Here is a 22,529-nt window from a genome sequence, read left to right as displayed (position 1 = left end):
TAAAACATTGCAAAAAATATATCGTCATCCTCTTACTAGTACCATTTATGAAATCTAGGTAGCGTACTAGGTGCATTGAGTTTTGCGTTAGATTGCCATTAGTGATTTGCAACATTTTTCTCGTTTATTCAATATTACAAATCACGCGTTTTTTCATAACGGCCAATAAGCCATCCATCAACATTGAACGAGCGGCACTCGCTGAGAGTAAGTCATAATAGTAAACGGCATATAGAGAAAAGTTTTCTCTTTCGTCAGGTGTTACATTTAATACTCTATCTTTCATAGCTCGCTTGCAATTTCTTTCGAAAGTGGAAGTTGACAAGTGGTTAGCGATCGAGTACCTTTCTTTTGGATACTTTATTTGTTATTCACAGGCATTTGAAAAATGGTATTAAACCAAGTTTTATGTTCCTTTCTAAATAAACGTTAGTTTTCGCACAATAAATTAAGATCAACATAACCACATCAGAGTAACTTTTTCTTCAATTTCTACTATGATTTTTCAAATGAACTTGCCCGTTTTTATAAGAAATCGTTGAAAAGTTGGAGTATTTAAAATTTTTTCTACCGATTTGATAGCTTTTGCTGAAAGTATCATATCTAAACAAACAGCGCCTCTACATTTCAGTGTTGAGACAATGTGCCAATAGTTCACCAATATTTTCAAATAAATCTGACAACACCGATTTCATCACTTTTTTTAACTTTTAAAATTTTTTTGAGTAAATAGACCGCAGAATTGTAGCCGATAGATATTATTAACGCTGATCCAGTATTCAATAAACGGAACTTCGAAGAATGTCTAGAGTAGTAGAGCGTTTTATTTCTTATAGCAAAGGGTGTAACCGGCTGCATGCTAAGTACAGCTTGTTAAACAACACACCTATCCGGTTAGTTACTGGCCGGTCCAGTGATCCAATGAAAGGGAAAGGACCTATTACCTGGAAAAGTTTTGCATTTATCGCTACAGCTGGTCTTGGTAGCCTCGGTTTCATGTGGTATGTTAAGGATGAGAAAGAACAAGGTGTGTAATAACTACTAAATAGAAAATTTAGTAATTCAATTTTTTGCAGCTTTATTGAAGGAAAGAAAACGACAATTAGGAAAAGCTGCAATCGGCGGTGCCTGGGAGCTAGTTGATACCAATGGAAACATCCGTAAGTCGTCGGATTTTCTTGGTCAATGGTTGTTGATTTACTTTGGATTCACACACTGTCCTGATATATGCCCGGATGAGTTGGAAAAAATGGCAGCAGTCGTTGATGGATTAGAGAAATTGGAAGAAGCCGATCCTGTTCAACCACTCTTCATCACTGTGGATCCTCAACGAGATACTAAGGAACTTGTTGGAAAATATGTGAAAGAGTTTCACCCCAAATTACTTGGCCTAACCGGTACGATTGATCAAATTGCTAAGGTATGCAAAGCATTCCGCGTTTACTTCAGTGCTGGACCTAAGGATCAAGATGACGATTACATTGTTGACCACACAATCATTATGTATTTGGTGGATCCCGAAGGTCAGTTTGTAGATTACTATGGTCAAAATCGCGACAAAGAACAGGTAAAAGGTTCCATACTTATCAATATGGCAAAGTTCAAACAATCACACAAAAAGTCGTGGTTTTAGACATTAGTTCAGAAGTTTAGTTATGCAGTAAATGTTTAAAAAGTTGTATTCATAGTTTTCAATTTATTCTTGCGAAGAAATCCTTATCCTTATTTTCATTCAACTGGCGTTTCGAATATATTTGGGAAGTAGATGTAAAATTTGAATTTATCTCGGGTTGACGGTCTTGAGTATAGAGCATTGGCTTTACAGTTCAGCTGTAAGGATTCTGTTGGAATCGATCCTGGGCCAGGTAAATGTCTTGCAAATTTTTGAACTGACTGCGAGGTTTGATGAAAAAAGATAGCCAAGTTTCTCATTGGAATGTAGTAAAATGAATCCAAATAATTTTAGCATAGTAGTGAACGAAATAAGTTTTCTCGGTAAATAGAACATTATAAATAGGATAAAATAGTATTGTTTTCATAAGCTTTTTTTATAAATCGATTAGAATATTTACATTAACGTGACAATTTACTAACATGTCCACCGTATCGTTACTTCAAGTATACATTACAAAGTATCAACTAATATTCATCACAAGCCAATTCACGCCAAAAATATAACAAAGAAGATAAAGAACATTATTAAAATACCAAAAATCTTTATCATTAACCAACGGTTTTTTGTCACCGATTGGAAGTATTTCAGAATTTCGCTATGCGCCGCTTCAACGTTTAATTCGACGTCCTGTAAATTGGTGTCGATACGTTCAACCATTTCCTCCTGTTCTTTAACCATATGTGCCAGTTGTTGAAATATACCACCAAGTTCAACAATCGTGCTTTCAATATTCTGCATGGTTTCCGCACGTTCTTGTACATAGCTATCGGATTCATCGTACAGTACCATCTGCTGCTGTTGCAGAAGTGGTACTCGTTCCGAGCCCCCGGAAGTGTTCATGTCAATACTAATTTGATCTTGGTGTTCTTGCAAAAGAAGACTACCTTGGGTAGATCCACGCATGGCTGACGGCGGAAGACTGCTGGAAATGGGACCTTGACTGAACTGTAATAGAGAAACCGATTAATTGTGAAAACCCTTGTGGATCAAACAACAATAATACCTGATCACGACGATTTTTTTGTTGTTTAAGATTTTCCGTGCGCACCTCCAGGACCTGCTTGAAATCGGAGCTCATATTTGCTAGTTTGGCTTGTAATGCAACTACCATATTAGAGGAATGTGATAGAAGATGCTTTCCGGTTGTCGATTTTCGTTGCGACTTGGAAACATCCTGTAAACGCGCGATTTGTTGGTTCAATGAATTCAGATCGCCTTTGATAATGTAGGTAAGTTCTTGAATCTCTGCTGGTCGATCATCAAATAAAGTCTTCCGTTTTGCCACTAAAGTAAGGGTACATATTATATTTTATAACATTTATGCATTATGAAACTTACGCAATGTTAGCTTCTCAAGTTTGGTGTAAGTACTGGCAATGTTCTTTCCTATATGCTTGGCAATCATCATAAACTCAGAATAGCTTTGAAGTTGCTTCGCGTTCCTGGGGTCCCTTACATTAACTGCTCGTTGTATATTACGTCCTTGTAGCGATCTTATCGCATTTGCGAACTCGGACGAACGATCTCTTGCTGTCATGATGAATTCCGGTTCGTTCTCTTTATCTTCTTCCTCAATAAAAAAGGACTCCCTTCCAGTAGCAATAGGAGTAGTTTGTTTGTTACTTTTTCCAGAAAAATTTTCAGTAGTTCTAGGACTGATTACACTTGAAATGAACTTCTGCGGAATAGAAGGCAGCCAGCTAGCTACAGGATACTTGGATTTTTCTTGATATTCCTCTACGATCTTTTGATCAGTACTATTGTCCGTGTCCCCTATTGCTACTCCACAGAACGAATCGTTTGTTTCCACTGGACCAAAGCGACGTCTAGCTCTAGATTGCATCTCATAATCAAAACATTCGAATGGTTATCGAAACTTTGGAAACGATGTTTTGTCTTAGTTCAACAATAATTCAATATTGCCTCGTGAGAATTTATTGGTCGTAATGCATTGATTGTAAATTGACTGAATAACACAAATTGGAGATAATTTTGGTTTGTTTTATCACTGAAAAAAACTTTTTGAAGAATTTATTTTGGAAAAATGACGTGGAATCCAGTTAATTCACTTTCTAAAATGACGTTTCTTTCTGTGTCGTCAGGGATGCCAGATGAAGTTGTAAAAGATTTTCATCAAGGTCTACTCAGCGCACGTGAAATCTTTTATTGATGATGTAAAATTTTGCATTGGCCCTATGAATAAAATGTAGTAAAGTCTGTTGTTTGTAGTATCTTCTAAAAAAAAAGTCCACAGAGTATAACCAAAGATAAATAATAAAGACATGTATGTGCTTATAAATATTTTTGAAAAATGTGGTTCGTTCCCGGTACCTTCTGAAATGACCGCACTCACCGCTGGGTGGAGCGCGAGATTAATTGAATTGTTATCATTTCAACCAAAGTGTGCCATCTCAATATATACAAATGAGCTACCGAATCGAAAGGGTTCTCACGGTTTGACATTTGCATTATGAATGTATGATGGGAACTCAGCAGTGAAACCAATTTTTCACAATTGGTGCCAGTTTCACGGAGGACCGTAGATGTGCGCCAAAAAAAGATCGTGACTGTCATGTCTGGAAATTCGTTTGTGGTATAACGCGGTTTGGTATGAATTAAAACAAGTTCGAACCATACCGTATCGACGCAGAGCCGGAAAAGCTGGCATAAGCATGCACAAAGCAAGAGACGTACTTACATCTGTAAAAATGCCACTTTTTTAATTTCTGTACTTCACTTTATCAGCAAACGCATGAGTAGCAACCTCTAGAGCTACCTATCGAAAACTTGTAGTAAATTCTACAGTTTGTAGCATGTTCTGACAGGAACGTGATCCACACGTAGCATTTACTACCGAAATTCAAGCATGCTACATTTTATTCATACGGTCCAATAACATTTTCGTAGTCTGTAGCTGTGAAAACAATACTATCTGGCATCATTGCTCAGAAGACAGCGATAAAACAGAAGTCTGCTCTCTGTCATCTAATTCATCGTGTGATTGTGATATATTTTGAGAAATTTTCAGAAAAATATAAATTGAAATAAGTTTTTAAAAATATATGCAACACAGGGAAAATGACCCTTTATCATTTTGGTAACTGTGTAGCGCTGGTATATGTGCCATACTACATGACATACAAATACTCAGGCCTGTAAGTTTTTCATTTTCTTATAACACTATTTAATGCTAATTTAATTAATATTTGTATAAGATCGGAATACGGAGCGTTTTGGAAATGCATTCAGGCCGGTGGTATTTACATTTTCACCCAATTGTGTAAAATGCTCGTGCTGGCTACCTTCTTCCCTGATACTGATAGTTTTATAGGCGATGATCAATTCAATTTGATCGCGGTAAGTTGATATGTACTAGTATATTATTATGATAGTTATATTTGATTTACATCCAGGAATTTCTTCGCTGCAGTGTGGATTTAGTTGATCTTCTTGGATTAGCATTTGTATTGTCAAAAATCCCTGGTAAAGGTCATAGTAAGCTAATAACAGCTGGGCTCGGATGGGCGACAGCAGAAGTTATCCTGTCACGTGGTTTAATGCTATGGGTTGGCGCTCGTGGAGCTGAATTTTCGTGGATTTACATTCAACGGTGCCTAGAATCAAATATCTCACTAGTTCAGCATTTGACCACAGCTACCCTGCTTTGGCTGTTTTCACGTCATGACTTAGAGAAAAAGTACGTGCCTCTGGTGATTGTGTTACTGGTTGCTATTTCTTTTCGTGGTGTTTGGCTCGAAGGAACCTTGCAGGCACTTTCGGCTGGAGCGTGGTTCGGACTAGCCATGAAGGCATTTATTACCGCAAGTTTTGGATTCGTAACTCTTCACGTGTACTCTGGTCTGGCGCAATCGATTGGTTTGTAAACAATACGCAATAATTGTGGGTAGGTTTAATTTATTCAATTACACAATTTCATAGTTTCACAATCAATTGAATTAAAACAGTAATAAATAATGCAATCTCTATATAATGATGCTGTGTTGAGCTTATTGTAGATTAAAATGTTTTCGATTGATGACAATTGATATATGAAGCTTGTGATAAACATCACTGGAAATTTCGTCCTTGTTTGATTTCAACAATGTTATTTTGTTGATTTGTACTTACCACAATAATTTGTTTCGAAACCAACACTGAAAGGAAAAAGACTAAATTAATCCACTAATCAGTATAATCATGCTTTTCTCAAATTCACATTTCCACTTTCCTATCACAATTTTTGTGACAACAAGGCATAGAGTCGCACAATCAAAATCACAGTATTTGTGTTAAGCGACTCGCTTTTCGGGTGACCTGTCGGAGAGTCGAATAGTCCTTGATACTCTGAATTAGGGAGGTTTTGATTTGCTGCATACATGTATTCCATACTACATGAACTAGTCAATGTTGACCAATGAATAATTGGAACGCAGAACCAATGTTCTTTGAAATTTTGTGTTTTATTTTGTGTTTCATCATCCGACTTATGTCCAAATGATTTTTCTAATAACTATTGACAGGAAAACCCCGATTGAGTTGTTGTGCAATGTACCATTCTCAAATAGGCACAAAACCTAAACTGAACGGACCGAGTTATGTGGAGACGTATGATTGACATAGCAACGGCTACACCAGGACTACAGCTGTTAGGTAAGGTACATAAACACTAAAAAATTAAAACTGCTAAATCAATACAATTACGCAAATTATTCAAGTGGAACAATTTTATAGCTGACGAATGGCAATATTCGAAATAGTGACGCGGACAAATTGAGCTCATAATCATCCAGAAGGTTTAGAATATGAATAAGAAGACCAAATTCTTAACTTAATTTAAGTTCCCTCCCATTAGTTGGCGGGCTTGACGGTATTGCAAACATCATCACATTCAATCAATTAGCGTTATAATTTGATAAAGATATGCGTTACAGCTTTGAGCTTCATAATTGAATTAAATGAATAAGATATGGAACGACTTGAATAAGATGTTGATTGCATTACGCTCCAACATCCGAGGTTGGAGAGGCCGGTATAGGGCTTAACTGAGCTCTTTTTGCCTTTCTCATATAGAAAGGTTATGCAATCACTGTGAAAACCGACTTTTGAACCAAGGCCCGGAGGGCCGAGTGTCATATACTATTCGACTCAGTTCGTCGAGATCACAAAATGTCTGTGTGTGTGACAAATAATGTTACTCAATTTTCTCAGAGATGGATGAACCGATTTTCACAAACTTGGATTCAAATGAAAGGTCTTGAGGTCCCATACAAAGTTCCTGAGTTTCATATGGATCGGACTTCCGGTTCCGGAATTACAGGGTGATATGCACCAAAAAAATGAAAAAATAGTCACACGTTTCTCAAAGATGGCTGAACCGATTTTCACAAACTTAGATTGAAATGAAATGCCTTATACAATTTCCATGAGTTTTATTTGGATCACATTTCCGGTTCCGGAATTACAAGGAAATATGTGATAATTTATGAAAAAATATGCAATCAATTTTCTCGGAAATTTCTTGACCAATTTTCACAAACTAAGAAGCAAATAAAAGGTCTTGAAATTCTTTAAAAGTCCCCGAAAAGTCCATCCAGATCCGACTTCCGGTTCCGGTATTACAGTGCGATTGGTGAAAATTTTCAATTTCATGTGTATTTTTTCAAAAGCGATGGCGAAACGAGGTGCTCATTTTTATAAAACTTACTGCTAAATTGATCTAGTTGACGGATATTATCAGTTAGTGATTATATCAAACTACTTTGGGACTACTAGTCCCCGGTTTCCGCTTCCGAAAGCACCGGCAATAGTGAAGAAAATCTCCATAAACGGAACACCCGTCGATTTCTCAGCAACGGTTAAGTCGTTTTTTACGATTTATGATTCAAAATAAAGCTCTCATTGTCTTTAAATATACTGTGCAATTTCATCCTGATCCGCCTTCCGGTTCCGAAATTATAGGACGATGAGTGTCAAAACATTCAAATTCAAAATGATGATGCAGGAGAACGGGTATAGCGTGATGGGTAAGTCGATGCCTTTCACGCTGCCCACCTGGGTTCGATTCCCAACCCCGCACATAGGGTCAGAAAACTTTTCTGGTCCGAAGAGGTGAATGACAACAATGTTAGAACCTCTATAATAAAAAGTAATGACGATGCAAAACTGGTACGCGACGGTACGTGCAGCTTTGCTCCATTCACAGCTTGCTTTGTTCAATTTCGTATAGCGTGCAGGGTTGCCACATTAAAATTTATATTTTTCAGGTTTCTAATCCTTTTATTCAATTTGTATCTACTTGTTAGTGTTAGTGTTATTATTAGTAATATGAGAAAGGCATCATTACACCACTAGGTGGATTGAAACAGGTTTTTATGTTTTATTTTCATACTACCGGCGCTTATTACCAGTGTGTAGTGAAAATTAAGTAGAGTAAACGTATTGGGTTTCACACGATGACAATAAATGAACGGTAAATCGAGTCCATCTTTGACGTTTATTTGTGGTTTGTGTACCATGGAATACTGTGGAATGAAATAGAATATTGCAGAATAGGATAAAATAATAATGACCGAACCAATGAGCAAACCACTGATAGCTGTCAAACGATGTTTATCCAGTTTATATTGTGTGGGACCTTATGGGTGAGATGATGTGTGAATGAAATGTAAGAGTAAGTGCATGCAAGAACGACAATAAAGGCAACCGTCTCAACTCAGGACTAACTAGACTAGAAATTGGGTAACGGTACCCCAATTCATCTCAAATCCATTAGTCATTTCATGTACGAAAACCATTAGTTAGAGTGAGATCTGTTATCTCTGTTTGATAGATTAACTTCAAGAGTAACATGAAATTTGGAGCATTTTGCGTCGCTAAAACCATTGCAACCATGTATTGAACCATTTCCGAACTTTTTTTTATGCGCTTTTGCTTCTTAGAGACGAGGCAAAGATGTTGTATTCGATGTTATCGTTTCATTTATTGAAAGTCGAGTAATCGGCAAAATAACATGGTGACTCTACTAATGAGATGACTATTGGCACACTAATTTTAGTTACAATCTATTAGAATAGAAACAGTAACTCAATGTTGTGATACTTGCTTGTGGAATACATGTAGGTATGTATGCATGTGTGTATGCTTGTGTGCCTGTGTGTATGTAAGTGTTTTTGTGTGTTCAATATACATTATACCGTTACCTCGGGTGCATTGTATCAAATTGGTCGTGATGCATTTCGATTGTGAGTCAGTGTACACCAGATGCCCAAAAGTGCTTGAGCGGATGGTAATACTGTCAAAGATCAATCGAGGATAACGAAATGGGAACATGCTGTAGCGATACTAATAAAACCCAAGTATTAATATCATTTAAATAAAAACGCATGTCTTCAGTTCTTATCCGTCAAAACATGATGAATGGCTCTAAGAAGATGTCAAAAAAACACTAATCCTTTTTTTTGGAAACGAATGACTGTATGAGGAACAAGAAATTCACGAACTAAAAACAACAGGAACAAGAAATTCACAAACGAAAACTTACGAAAAAAGACTGAACCCGCTGGATTTGAAGCTGAAAAAAAGATAAAGAAAATTAGAAAGGAATATTGGTAAGGAACATAAACACCACTGCATACAACTAACTTTTACATTAAGGAAACAAAATAACATGCCAGCAAAAGTACGGAGTGGGAAAATGACAACAAAAGACACTTACGAATCACAGCTGAATAGAACCACTGGAATTAAGGTAAAACAGAATATAAACTATGACCAAAGGTAAGAAAACCAACATGAATAAATAATAGAAACTGTTGGGTAATAATATAATTTCCTCATATTGAAAGAGGCGTTTATATGGCGCCCATGCGCTAATTCGGCCTGATACAAATAAACGGGGAGGGCAATACATTTTGGACAGGGCTGTAAAGCTGATCGGAACCCTTTCCTCACCAAAATGTAATATAAGGAAACTATAAGGAATAAGAAGACTAAACTCTTAATTCAATATAAGTTAATAAAAGATGCGTATGTAATAGACAAGAATACAAACACTCTTAAGTAGAACACTTTCAATGAAAGTATCGAATCACGCTATAAGAGTTTACTGTGAAATACGTAAGACTTACCGGACTATAACCTATAGAATATGAAGAACAAGAAATAGCATGAAAGAAGAAAAATAATATTTCCCAGCGTAGATTCTTCTCAAAAGGTCGAAAGAATAAATAGGTCCTTTCCGAAATCAGTTTTAAAATGAATGATGCGAAGCGAACAGTGTCAAAACTAAATGAAATGGAGGTTAAATCCAGGGCACAATAAACGACAAAAATTAAAAAGACACTAAATTGTACTATATCATCGGAAAGAGAAAGTGCGCAAACTTACCATAGTAGGGCAAGATTCTGCAGATGAGGAAGTTATCCTGCCGCTGGAACTTATTTTAACTACTTATTTTCTTATAGTTTCCTTATATTACATTTTGGTGGGTAAAGGGTTCCAATCAGCTTTTTACTGCCCTGTCCAAAACGTATTGCCCTCCCCGTTAATTTGTATCAGGCCGAATTAGCGCATGCGCGCCATATAAACGCCTCTTTCAATATGAGGAAATTACATTATTACCCAGCATTTTATAATAATGTTGATTTCATTGCCTTTAGTTTTGTGTTACCTTATCCCCCATTGTTCAATTCAACTGAGTTTCGTTGTATTTTTTTCTTTCTACATTATTTCCACTCCGTCCTTTGATGGCATGTTATTTTGTTCCTTGAATGTAAAAGTTAGTTGTATGCAATAATATTATTTTTCTTACCAACATTTCCAATATTAACTACATTAACCAATATTCCATTCCATTCCATCTCTTCTTTGTTGGCTCAAATTAAGACGTACATTAAGAAAGGAAAAAAATAATAATATTTTTTTCCTTTTTCAGCTCCACATTCATCCTGTTGTCGTACTGCTTCTGTTGGTTTTATGATTCCTATTCCTTGCTGCTTGTAATACTCTGTATTTTGCTTGTTATCATGTTCTGTGTACCCAAAATAAAACCCAAATCCAAAATGCAATTTTTACCTACAGTTTTTCCTTTTTTCTTTTTCTCTTTTCTTCTTCTTTTTCCCTTCCTTCTTCCTTTTTTTCCTTTTCCTTCTTTCTTTGATGCGCTTTGCTTGTTCTGGACGAGTATGGTAATTTATCTCTTTTCTTCTTCCTTCCTTCCTTCTTTTTGTCGTGAATACGACTTACTTTACTATGGGGTGCCTTTTCAAAATTAGCCATATGGAAGAATGGGCAGAACTTAATCGCGAATATCTCGACTTGTATTAATGGTAGCAACATAATTCTTTCACCATTTCATCAAAAATATGATCAGGAATTCAGGATAATATTTTGAACAGTGTGCGATAACCACAAACAACTCAAAAATTAAGTTTTCTTAAAATTTGAAAACAACGCGGAAAACTTTTTACTTTCGCTTGGGTTTTTCGCGCAAGGACGACGATTTTGAGATAGTCAGGCACATATCTTCAACTGAATGCGTATAAAAGGGGAACCGTGGTCGAAAATCGATTATTTCTTTTCGTGCGTTCGATGGAAGCAGACGTCGTGGGAGTGGAATCATCAACCAGCAGCGAGAGAGAATGCACCTTCTGCGTGGTTAATAAAAACCTCAAACGCTCAGGTCGCATCTCTCATTCGCTTGCTGGCCATCGAGGCGCGAGGACCAGCCAGCAGCAGCAGCGAGAGTTAACCAGCAGCGAGAGAGAATGCACCTTCTGCGTGGTTAATAAAAACCTCAAACGCTCAGGTCGCATCTCTCATTCGCTTGCTGGCCATCGAGGCGCGAGGACCAGCCAGCAGCAGCAGCGAGAGTTAACCAGCAGCGACGGAGAATGCACCTTCTGCGTGGTTAATAAAAACCTCAAACGCTCAGGTCGCATCTCTCATTCGCTTGCTGGCTACCAAGGCGAGAACCAGCAGCGACTGAACCATCAACCAGCAGCGACGGAGAGAGCGCCTTTTGCGTGGTTAAAACCTCAAACGCTTCAGGTAGCAGCTTTCATTCGCTTGCTGGCCTTCAAGGCGAGCAGACTGCCATCGCGAGAGTTAAACCATCAACCAGCAGCGACGGAGAGAGCGCCTTTTGCGTGGTTAAAACCTCAAACGCTCAGGTAGCAGCTTTCATTCGCTTGCTGGCCTTCAAGGCGAGCAGACTGCCATCGCGAGAGTTAAACCATCAACCAGCAGCGACGGAGAGAGCGCCTTTTGCGTGGTTAAAACCTCAAACGCTCAGGTAGCAACTTTCATTCGCTTGCTGGGCTTCAAGGCGAGCAGACTGCCATCGCGAGAGCTGAACCATCAACCAGCAGCGACGGAGAGAGCGCCTTCTGCGTGGTTAAAAACTCAAACGCACAGGTAGCAACTTTCATTCGCTTGCTGGGCTTCAAGGCGAGCAGACTGCCATCGCGAGAGTTAAACCATCAACCAGCAGCGACGGAGAGAGCGCCTTCTGCGTGGTTGAAAGCTCAAACGCTCAGGTAGCAACTTTCATTCGCTTGCTGGCCTTCAAGGCGAGCAGACTGCCATCGCGAGAGTTAAACCATCAACCAGCAGCGACGGAGAGAGCGCCTTTTGCGTGGTTAAAACCAGGGTTGCCACATATACAGATTAATCTGCATTTTTCAGATAAATTTGTGACCAAGATTCTGTATATGCAGATTACAGATTTTTGGCAAAAATACAGATTTGTACAGATTTTTGATAGCGTGGATTAAAAATTGTGTAATGATCGAGTTAAAATGTAGTAAATAATGGTATTGATTTTTTTTAAAGTGAAAACATTATCCTGATTGTGTGTTAATTTTAAAAAGAGGATAAAACTTGTATAAAAGAGTATTTTAAGGACAGTAAACACAGATATTATATCTGCTAATAAAGATTTGTTTGTACTTAATTTTAGTTGCAACCAGAGATGCCAGATATTTTCATAGAAAATCTGTATTGCTTTGTATAAAAAATCTGTATTTATCTGTATTCACTAATGAAATGAAATTTCTGCAATAAAATGATGTTTAAAAATATTATTCCTACAGATTATATGTTATATTATATGTTTCTTTACATTTACTGTCTTGTTATTTCTGCAACACATGTAATCAGACTAAGTTCTCACTTTCAGATTGGATTTTAAAAGTTTTTCGCCAAATCATTATTTCGAGAGACTCAAACGCAAAAACAACTTCCAGCGTTTTTTCAACTACAACATCATAAAAGTCAGACTAAGAAAAGTTTTGGTTTCTTTAAATTTGGGTTCTAAAGACTTTTTATTCCGTTGTGCTTCGATTTCTTATCACTTCTAAATACAGATTTTCAATACAGGTTTTTGAGCTCTCGATACAGATTTACAGATTTTTCTTCTGAAAAATGCAGATTTAAATGTGGCAACCCTGGTTAAAACCTCAAACGCTCAGGTAGCAACTTTCATTCGCTTGCTGGGCTTCAAGGCGAGCAGACTGCCATCGCGAGAGTTAAACCATCAACCAGCAGCGACGGAGAGAGCGCCTTCTGCGTGGTTAAAAGCTCAAACGCTCAGGTAGCAACTCTCATTCGCTTGCTGGCCTTCAAGGCGAGCAGACTGCATCGCGGGAGTTAAACCATCAGCGACGGAGAGAGCACCTGCCATCATTTGGTTTTCGGTAGTCGTAACGAGAAGTTCAATTTTCAGATTTTAGTTCCGCAATATAGGTTTAGAATTCAGAGCCTGCGTACTGAAACTGGATTCTGGAACTGTATTCCGGAACTAATTTGAGTTTCGAAATTGCAATTCTAGAATTGAAACTGGATTCTGAGTCTGTTATTGGTTCTAAATTTAGTTCTTGAACTCAGGATCCAGTTCTTTATTCCAGACTTCTTCTATTCGGTTCTTTTTAGAACCATAATAATACTCCTAAAGAATTATGCGGAAATTTACTTTACTGTACTCTATAAAACCCATTCTGGTAGTCATGGCGAAAAATCGTCTTCATGTTTTAGAGCTTAGTTCTGGAATATGGGTTTAGAATTCAGAGTCTGCGTGCTGAACTAACTCAAGTCGTCACCATTTTTTTATTATAAAGAACTATACTGCTTATTTCATAGTATTTAAGTGCGTTTCAGAATTTTTAATGTAACTAATCTGTAATTTAGTCTAGGCGCATCGTTTAAATTTCTAGTAATGAAAGAGGGGAAAGTTGCACAATTCAAACAATCGGTGAACTACCAATTCGAATTCGGAAGCATAAATAAAGTGTGTCATATTCGTATTCACGACATCCAGTTATGTCTCTGACATTACACACCCGTACTTTTTTTTATTCCTTTCTTTCTTCTTCATTCCATTCATTTCTCTCCTCTTGTTCTGTTGAGTTTTAGAAGCGCTTCTGCTTCATCCGATTCTTTCTCTTATTGACGGCGTGTCATGCAAGCAAGATAGAGAAATCAAGGGTTAGTGTACTTTATATACATTATGTGTGTTTTGCCACTCAGAATGGTTCAATGGATAAGGAAATGTAAACATAACACTAACGCTCAGTGATATTTGCCTATTACGAAATATAATTTTACTCTTTAATTATTCAGCTATCACCCCTAGAACATGTTTCCATTTCATTATCTTCGATTGTTCATTATCTGTGTTTACCATAAACTCAGGCTTTTGGAGCATCAAGTAAACCTAGACTCCCAATCGAAATGTATCACTACCAATTTGATACAACGCACTCAAAGGCACGGTAAAATGTATATTGTACATACACACAAAAACACATACATACACACACAGTTACACACATTCACAAATGCATACATACCCACATGTATTCCACACGCAAGCATTACAACATTGAGTTACTATTTCTACTCTAATAGATCCTAACTAAAACTAGTGTGCCAATAGTCATCTCATTAGTAGAGTCACCATGTTATTTTAGCGATCACTCGACTTTTAATAAATGAATTGTGATAATGTCATGTTACTCCTGAAGTTAATCTATCAAACAGAGATAACAGATGTCACTATAACAAATGGTTCTCGTATATGAAATGACTAATGGATTTGAGATGAATGGGGGTACCGTTACCCAATTTCTATCTCTTCATGAGCTGAAACGGTGGCCTTTATTACCATTTTTGCATGCAGTTACTCTTACACTTCACTCACACATCATCCCACCCATCAGGTCCCAAACGATACATCCTCACAATACAAACTGGATGAACATCGTTTGACAGCTATCAGTGGTTTGTCCATTGGGTAAATCATTATTATTTCGTTCTATTCTACAATATTCTATCTCATTCCACAGTAATCCATTGTTCACAAACCATCAATAAACGTCAAATATGGACTCGATTCACCGTTAACCTGTTGTCATCGTGTGAAACCCAATTGCGATACGTTCACTCCACTTAACTTCCACTTCACACTGGTAATAGGGACCGGTAGTATGAAAATAAAACATAAAAAGAGCTCAGTTAAGCCCTACCGGCCCCCGGATGTTGGAGCGTATTGCAATCAACATCTTATTCAAATCGTTTCATGCCTCCCGGATGTTGGAGCGTAATGCAATCAACATCTTATTCAATCACAATCGAAATGTATCACCATATACGGTTTGATACAACGCATACGGCACCAAGGCATACTGACATACACACATCTATACATACATACACACACATGTGTACATACATATACATATATACAAATATGTATTTCACACGCAAACATTGTAACATTGATTTATTATTTCTATTGTAATAGATTTTAACTAAATTCATTGTGCCAATAGTCATTTAATTAATAGAGTCACCATATTATTCTACCGATTACTCGACTTTCAATAAATGAATTGTGATGAAATCAAATACAAAATCTTTGTTTCATCTCTGATAAACAATACCGCATAAAAGTAGTTCAGAAAATGTGCGATATCGCTGTTATAGCGACGCGAAATACTCCTAACCTCATCTCACTCTCGAAGTCAATCTTTCGAACAGACACAACAGATCTCGCTCTAACCAATGGTTTTCATATATGAAATGACTAATGGATTTGAGATGAATGGGGGTGCCGTCACCCAATTTCTATCTCTTTTATAGGTCGATCGTTAGTCCTGAGCTGAAACGGTGGCCTTTATTACCGTTCTTGCATTCCACTTCACTTATACTTCATTCACATATCACCTCATCCATCAGATCCCACACGAACACAACAAACCTCACAGAATAAACGTCAAAGATGAACTTAATTCACCATTCAACTATTCCGTTATCGTGTGAAACCTGACTGGGGTACGTTAATTTCGCTTAATTTCCACTTCACACCGGTAATAAGGGCCGGTAGTATGAAAATGAAACATAAAAAAGAGCTCAGTTAAGCCCTACCGGCCCCCGGATGTTGGAGCGTATTGCAATCAACATCTTATTCAAATCGTTTCATGCCTCACTCAATAATTAAACTAAAAGTTATGACACATATTTATATTAAACTGTATCAATAATTAATCGTATCTGATGATGTTTGCAATACCGTCAAACCCATCAACCACGGGAGGGACTGTACTGTATATACTTATTTAGGATTAAAAAGACAAACGCAAGTGCATTTCGAGTACATGTTTAAATTCATTATTATATACTAGATAACGAAATGATTACTCGACAATGGAATGAAGTCGTGGTTCGAAGTGGCACGAGTGCATGGAAGCATAAATAAAATGTACCTAGATTTTCCAGTGTAATAGTAATGTATAGTTGAGCAACCCGTGACACCAAAAGCGCCGTTTGGTGTAAAATGGGTGTGTAAATGCTCCTAAAATGCATGTACAAAGTTTCCTGTGCATTTAACACAACCACAGTAGCTAATGGAAAAAAGTACAACCGTTTTTCACTAGAAGCGCTGTTAGTGTCTCCGTACAAGGCCCAATGGGTCGGAAAGATTATGCCGCAGGGTTTCTGGGATTGTCACAGTATACTTTTGAAGGATTACCTCAATGCAAGTATTAGCGTGCATTACTTGAATATTAGTCCCATATTGAAAATCGACATGTTGAGAAAAAGATGAATGTATATTTCGGTAATATTTCGCTTTTTTCCTTTACTGTGATGATTCATCTGTGATACTATTGAACCACATACATGGATTACATTATAAACTTTTCATCTGAAACAAATATTGCATTTTTTTGTCATTCATTTATATAAAATATGTTACGCGACAAGATGGGACCCATATGCGAGTGCTTTTGTTAACGAACGAAAAGATACTCGTATACCGGTCCCATCTTAGCATGCTAAGCTTCTCTCGCAGGTGGCAAAATCTCATGTTAGGTTTTCCATTCGTGTGAAATTTTTAATCGTTCGATATAATTAAGTTTTTGATATCATGTCAGGTCTTGGCTCAAACAGTGATTTTGTATGTTTCAATGCCACCAACACCCGAGAGAAATATTCAATGCAATACGTTTGATTCGGAAGGAAGCTATTTTGGCGAGAAACTGAGATCGAAACGCAAAATATCCTAGAAGAATTATTGTACCAGCTTAATGAAAAGATCGATTCAAAGATAGTTTATCTTACACTATCGAAATTTTTGCATGCACTGCCATTGCTGAATATTGGTACAGAGGCCAGAAAAAAAATGCAACCTGAACATTTTTTAGTTACTAAAACGTGATTTTTAATGAATGGGACAGATATGCTTTCCATATGGGACAGATCCAACTTGATATTTTTTTTTCAATTTTTACTAAACTAACCCGAAATTGTTTTTGCAATTTCTGAAAGTAGGGTAAAATAGACGTTATCTGTCGGGCTAATTCAAAAGTTGCCTGAACTGATATGCGAGTATGGGCAGCGTAGGTGGTAATTAAATCTACCGAATTATGTCTTATCTGACATCGATCAATACGAAACTTCTGTCATCGTATAATTTTAGCTTCATTTCAGTTTTTCGTTAGAATTATTCGCTGAACTTATCTCAATTAGCTAAGTGGTAGAAAATTTCCAACGATTTTTCAAAATGGCGAAATCGAGTATATTTATTTAATCAGTCTAATTTTGGAATGATTTCGATTGGCCTTTTAAATTCTGAAACACGAAAATCGTGACAATTTTGCTTCTAGTTTAACCTCCATTTCACCAGCCAGAATCAATGTGGCAATCGAAATTCCCAAATTTCCCCTACAAAATATCTAATATCAACTCTTAAAAAGTATTTTTTCGAGTTATTAGGTTGAGGAGTCTGCAAAATATTATAGTAGCTCGACCAATGAGTTCGCTTATGGTACAATCGTCCTAAATATGACAAATAAATGTGGCTTGTTAGTAACCATCGAAATATTAAATGTCTGTTACAACCAAATCATTCCTCAACCGATGCAGAATGCAGCACCTTCGTCTGAATTCGACTGATTGAATCTCTATTTCTTCATGTAGTATTCGTCTCATCATCCGAAGCAAGGAATCTCGAAATTGACAATATCTATTGGCATTGAACTAGCAGGACATTGTCTAGATTTGCGATTCGTTAAGTAAACCTACCCAAAATCGATGCAAAACAGGTGGCAGCATCCGATCTACTGGAAAAATACTCCTCAATAAATTTGAAGTGGATGGCTTGTGTACTATTCCTCCAGAAACGTGATAGTACTTTCAAAAGGTTTTCCTCATCAAATGCATTGATTTTCATTGAATCTGTTTCCGCGGTTTTCGACGTTTCCGTTGGTGGTGCCATTATTTCAAATGGATGTACTTGTTCTAGAAGCGGATGGAGCTGTTCACCAGATTGCAAAATACTATTCGGATATGTTTCTTTTCCAGTTTTTCTTTTCTTTGTGGTTTCAAGTTCCTCGACCCATGATTGAACTACATTGTCTTCAATAGGCACTGATCGTTTTCGAGTATTTCGTGTGAAAAGATATGGTAGCAAAGACGAACGTATGTTGCGAACAGGATACTGTAAAATCAATGCCGCGCCATCGAATGGATAACGAATTTTGTGAATCGGTATTATATCTGTGCGTGGATCCTAGAATAGTTGATCTTATTGATGGAGCTGATAGAACAATAATGTATATGTAATTACATACCGTGCACCTTTGAGTAACAAAGCTTTCCTTCATTGCACGCTGCATAATATCGGCATCCAACTTATTTTTCTTATCGATAGTCAACCGACTAGTTGGTTTCCGTTTTCGCGCTATTATTGAAGGAGTTATACTTACAAGGTCCAACCTCTCTTGAGAGTTTCTGGATAATGAAATTCTATTTGGGTTGCTTTTGCCAGTCCTTTTAAAAGGAAAATAGCTCAATTTGTCTTAAATATTGGATAACTAAAAAGTTTACCTTTGCGAAGATCTCTCTGAAAATTCATCGGCGTCCCGAGTGTTATTATTTATATTTGGGCCATTTATTTGATCAAAATGCAGAGTACTTACGATTGGCATGTTTCTACAATAGGAAACAATTTAATGTTTATCATTTCACGAAACATAACATCATCTTACAAAATGGCAATGGAAGGACACTCCAAGTTGGATCCTGGTACAGAAACGTCTCGTAAAGTATGATCATCATAGTAGGACTCTACAATGCCAGTAGAGTTCACTTGAATGGTTGAATTTACATTTGCATCAAGAAATTCATTAACATCGTTCATATGCATTTCACCAAAATCTGTCTCTGCATCAAACAATTTTCCGTTGGCTGTAATAGTAGTGTAAGTACTCGTCTCCTCGAGAGTAATGCTGTCTACACGTTGAACATGTGTCTGCACATCACTAAACATCAGCTGTGATATGACGGCCTCTGTCGAAAGAGCCGCACTATCCAAAACATCTTCGAACGTTATTTCGTTCTGTTCAAATTTCTTGTCAGTTTGATGCGGTCTAAAATTTGACAAATTGTTCAATTACTGTATCAGTTAATTAATACTGTTTTTGAACAGGTTACACTTACGTTTCCCGCTTCGTTAATTTCTTGAATGCAATCGATTGGTTACATAATGCAGAGCTGGCTCTATCTGAAAATGGAATAATGAAAGAGGACCTAGAAAAAATAGTTTAGCTAGCAACAAAGGTCCCACCGAGATTGTTTTGCCGGCACAAAAATGTTGCATCCGAGGCCCCGTTCGCTCCCCTATACCGAATATTAATAGATGGAAACTATCGTGATGGTTAATGAAGTTGTGTATTTGGAACCCGTGTATGGAGATTCCCATATCATACTCACAGCAAAAATTGGTCGTTTACGATTGGATGGGCATTAAAATGCCGGGTGACATCCCAGCGAAAATGATTTTTAAATCTGATTCGGTTGGAACAAGAAGAAAGCGAGTAAAAAGGATCGACCAAGTGGAAAAATATGAAGAGTGACTGACGGCCAGCAGTCTCTCCAGTCGTTCACCAGAGATGCATAAAACGGTTCAGTTTACCAAAGTTGTTATCAACGGAAGCTGAATTGAAGAGCCTACAAGCTTCAAAGCGTGACTCTTAGTTATCAGCACAAGTTCGTAGCTGAAACAGTTCTATGGTCGGTTAGGACATCCATGAGAAAACGAAGTGAATTCCACTATTGTAGGTACTTCCGGTACCGGAACCCGAGAACCGGTATAATCTAAGTCGGTTCGTATTGTCATCAACTAACATGACGTACAAACTCTACTATTGTTCAAATTCAAAAAAAATTATATGGTTTTGACATCATACTTCAAACGACGGTATTAATTTGTTTTTGAACCTAAGATTGGGAATATCTGTTCTGCAATCTTTGAGAAAAGTGAGCGAAATCCATTTTTCAGTAAATAACTATTTTTTTTTTTGTTTCAATTATAGAGGCTTGAACATTAATGTCATTCGCCTCTTCGGGCCAGAAAAACTTTCTGACCCTATGTGCGGGGTTGGGAATCGAACCCAGGCGGGCTGCGTGAAAGGCATCGACTTACCCATCACGCTATACCCGTCCCCCATAAATGACTATTATCTCATGTCGTTAATTGAAAACCGGGAACCAGGATACCCAGAATCGGTTTGTTTGGCTGCCTACTGATAATCGCTAACGATTGGTGTAATTTTGAGGTCAATTTACGTGTTTTGTTTTACCGCTTTAAGTGACGGTATAAAATTTTCAATACACTTTACTCTATAATTCCGAAGCCGAAAGTCGAATCCGGATGAAATTCAGGAATTACGTATGGGACTACGAGACGTTTCATTTGAACCTAGGTTTGTGAAAATCGCTCAATAGTTAAGTTTAAGAGATACCTACATATGACCTCTATTTCCAGTGCTTCCGGAAATGGAAACCGTGAATCAATATAGCAGGGATCGGTTTGTTCAGTTTAGGCAACTTTTTAGTTCAGTTTAGGCAACTTTTTAAGATTTTTGTTTCGCCGTTTTAAGCGACGGCATTAATATTTAACACATTTACCCTATAATCCCGAAAGCGGAAGTCGGATCAGGAAATTCGGATATTCCCATATTCCGTATGGGATCACGAGACCTTTCATTTGATTTAAAGTTTGTCAAAATTGGTTCAGCCATCTCCGAGAAAACCTAGAGATTATTTGACACATGTATACATTCACGTGTGTATACACGGACATTGTTCAGGTAGACGAACTGAGTTGAACGGTATATGACACTTTTAATTTCAAGGGATTGAATAACCTTTCTATATCAGACACAACAAAACAACAAAAAGATTTTTTGAAGAAGTTTCCGTATGCGGGTCTGAGGTAACAGATCAACTAACGGATGAAAGGCACTGATTTGGCTTAAGCAGCTCTCAAAGTTCATCAATAGCATTCTAAGCAGCCCATTTTTTAAGTAATTATCCACACTTGAAAGTTCGCGCGACGCAACCGAACGAACTTCTAAACTGCTTATAAAATACATTGTTCAGCTTCTATGCAGCGAAAAATTTCACGCGGAACTTGTTCTATACTTTCAAGTTGCAAAAGTACCACGCGTACTCTTAAGCAGCGAGAAAGTTCTGTACTTCGAACTGTCAAAAATTGCCACGTGTTTTCTTAAGCAGCTAGAAAGTTCACGCGGAACTTGATTTGTACTTTCAAGTTCTCAAAAGTTCCGCATGTACTTTTAAGCAGCAAGAAAGTGGATTTTTTAAGTAATTGTGGAACTTCTGGTTGCTTGGGAGACCCAAAGGAAAAAGCGGTCTCTTGTCCAACATAATTTGGTGTCTCGTCCGAAAGGTCCGTTAGGTAAGGTATTCACAAAGTACCTGCGAGCACGGGTTGAAGACTATGTGGGAAAAATTCTATTATTTTTTTTCGCGTTTGGCTATTTACTTAGACATTGTACAATATTTCATTGTTGAAAACGATATTGTTTAAAATGTGAAACGTAATATAGGAATGTATTTTTTGTCACGACTATCACATTTTTGTGATTTTAACTCATACCGTATAGAAATTGAACCTGTTGCTGGTAGATATACGTGGCTCCGTATGCTAGCTTGGCCACTAGTATCAGTGGCTTATTGGTGTTCGCACAATCGAGAATTGACTTGCTGTAGGAAAAATTTAAACTATATTTTTTTTTTCGCTATAATAAATGTATGAAACTCGACATACCATAAATCATCTATGACAATCCTGTCGCATTGACCTCGTTTGAAATGTCGCCGGAACAATGTTTTATTTGTCGCCGCCAGCCATACTGCCGCAAGACACCCTTTCCTTTGCAGCGACAAAAGATCAAAATCAATGTACATTGTGAAAAGTACCGTTATGTTTAACAGAAACTACGTCCAACGCAAATATGAAAATATTTTATGTGTTAGAATGACTTGCTAAACG

General features: G+C 37.4%; 4 protein-coding genes across 4 annotated transcripts; 2 read left to right on the top strand and 2 right to left on the bottom strand.

Moving 5' to 3' along the window:
* The first annotated feature begins 670 nt into the window (after positions 1 to 670).
* LOC131426988 (protein SCO1 homolog, mitochondrial) lies at positions 671 to 1,681 on the top strand. The gene is made up of 2 exons (XM_058589844.1): positions 671 to 1,027; positions 1,077 to 1,681. The coding sequence occupies exons 1-2, from the start codon at positions 802 to 804 to the stop codon at positions 1,631 to 1,633; spliced, it is 783 nt and encodes a 260-aa protein (XP_058445827.1). The 5' UTR covers positions 671 to 801; the 3' UTR covers positions 1,634 to 1,681.
* Positions 1,682 to 2,029: 348 nt separating this feature from the next.
* Positions 2,030 to 3,772, bottom strand: LOC131426987 (syntaxin-5). The gene is made up of 3 exons (XM_058589843.1): positions 3,014 to 3,772; positions 2,679 to 2,959; positions 2,030 to 2,620 (listed from the first exon to the last, which is right to left on the bottom strand). The coding sequence occupies exons 1-3, from the start codon at positions 3,516 to 3,518 to the stop codon at positions 2,162 to 2,164; spliced, it is 1,245 nt and encodes a 414-aa protein (XP_058445826.1). The 5' UTR covers positions 3,519 to 3,772; the 3' UTR covers positions 2,030 to 2,161.
* Positions 3,773 to 4,618: 846 nt separating this feature from the next.
* On the top strand, positions 4,619 to 5,666 carry LOC131426989 (BOS complex subunit TMEM147). The gene is made up of 3 exons (XM_058589845.1): positions 4,619 to 4,830; positions 4,891 to 5,032; positions 5,089 to 5,666. The coding sequence occupies exons 1-3, from the start codon at positions 4,754 to 4,756 to the stop codon at positions 5,557 to 5,559; spliced, it is 690 nt and encodes a 229-aa protein (XP_058445828.1). The 5' UTR covers positions 4,619 to 4,753; the 3' UTR covers positions 5,560 to 5,666.
* On the bottom strand, positions 5,590 to 22,529 carry LOC131426986 (uncharacterized). Its single transcript, XM_058589842.1, has 8 exons — positions 22,305 to 22,529; positions 22,134 to 22,240; positions 19,670 to 19,733; positions 19,219 to 19,599; positions 19,058 to 19,162; positions 18,802 to 19,000; positions 18,254 to 18,740; positions 5,590 to 5,829 (listed from the first exon to the last, which is right to left on the bottom strand). The coding sequence occupies exons 1-8, from the start codon at positions 22,442 to 22,444 to the stop codon at positions 5,744 to 5,746; spliced, it is 1,569 nt and encodes a 522-aa protein (XP_058445825.1). The 5' UTR covers positions 22,445 to 22,529; the 3' UTR covers positions 5,590 to 5,743.

This window comes from Malaya genurostris, chromosome 2 (genome assembly GCF_030247185.1).
Source record: "Malaya genurostris strain Urasoe2022 chromosome 2, Malgen_1.1, whole genome shotgun sequence".
NCBI classification, from domain to species: Eukaryota; Metazoa; Arthropoda; class Insecta; order Diptera; family Culicidae; genus Malaya; species Malaya genurostris.
The sequence above is the reverse complement of the archived record's forward strand: the minus strand, read 5'-3'. Positions and strand labels throughout refer to the sequence as shown.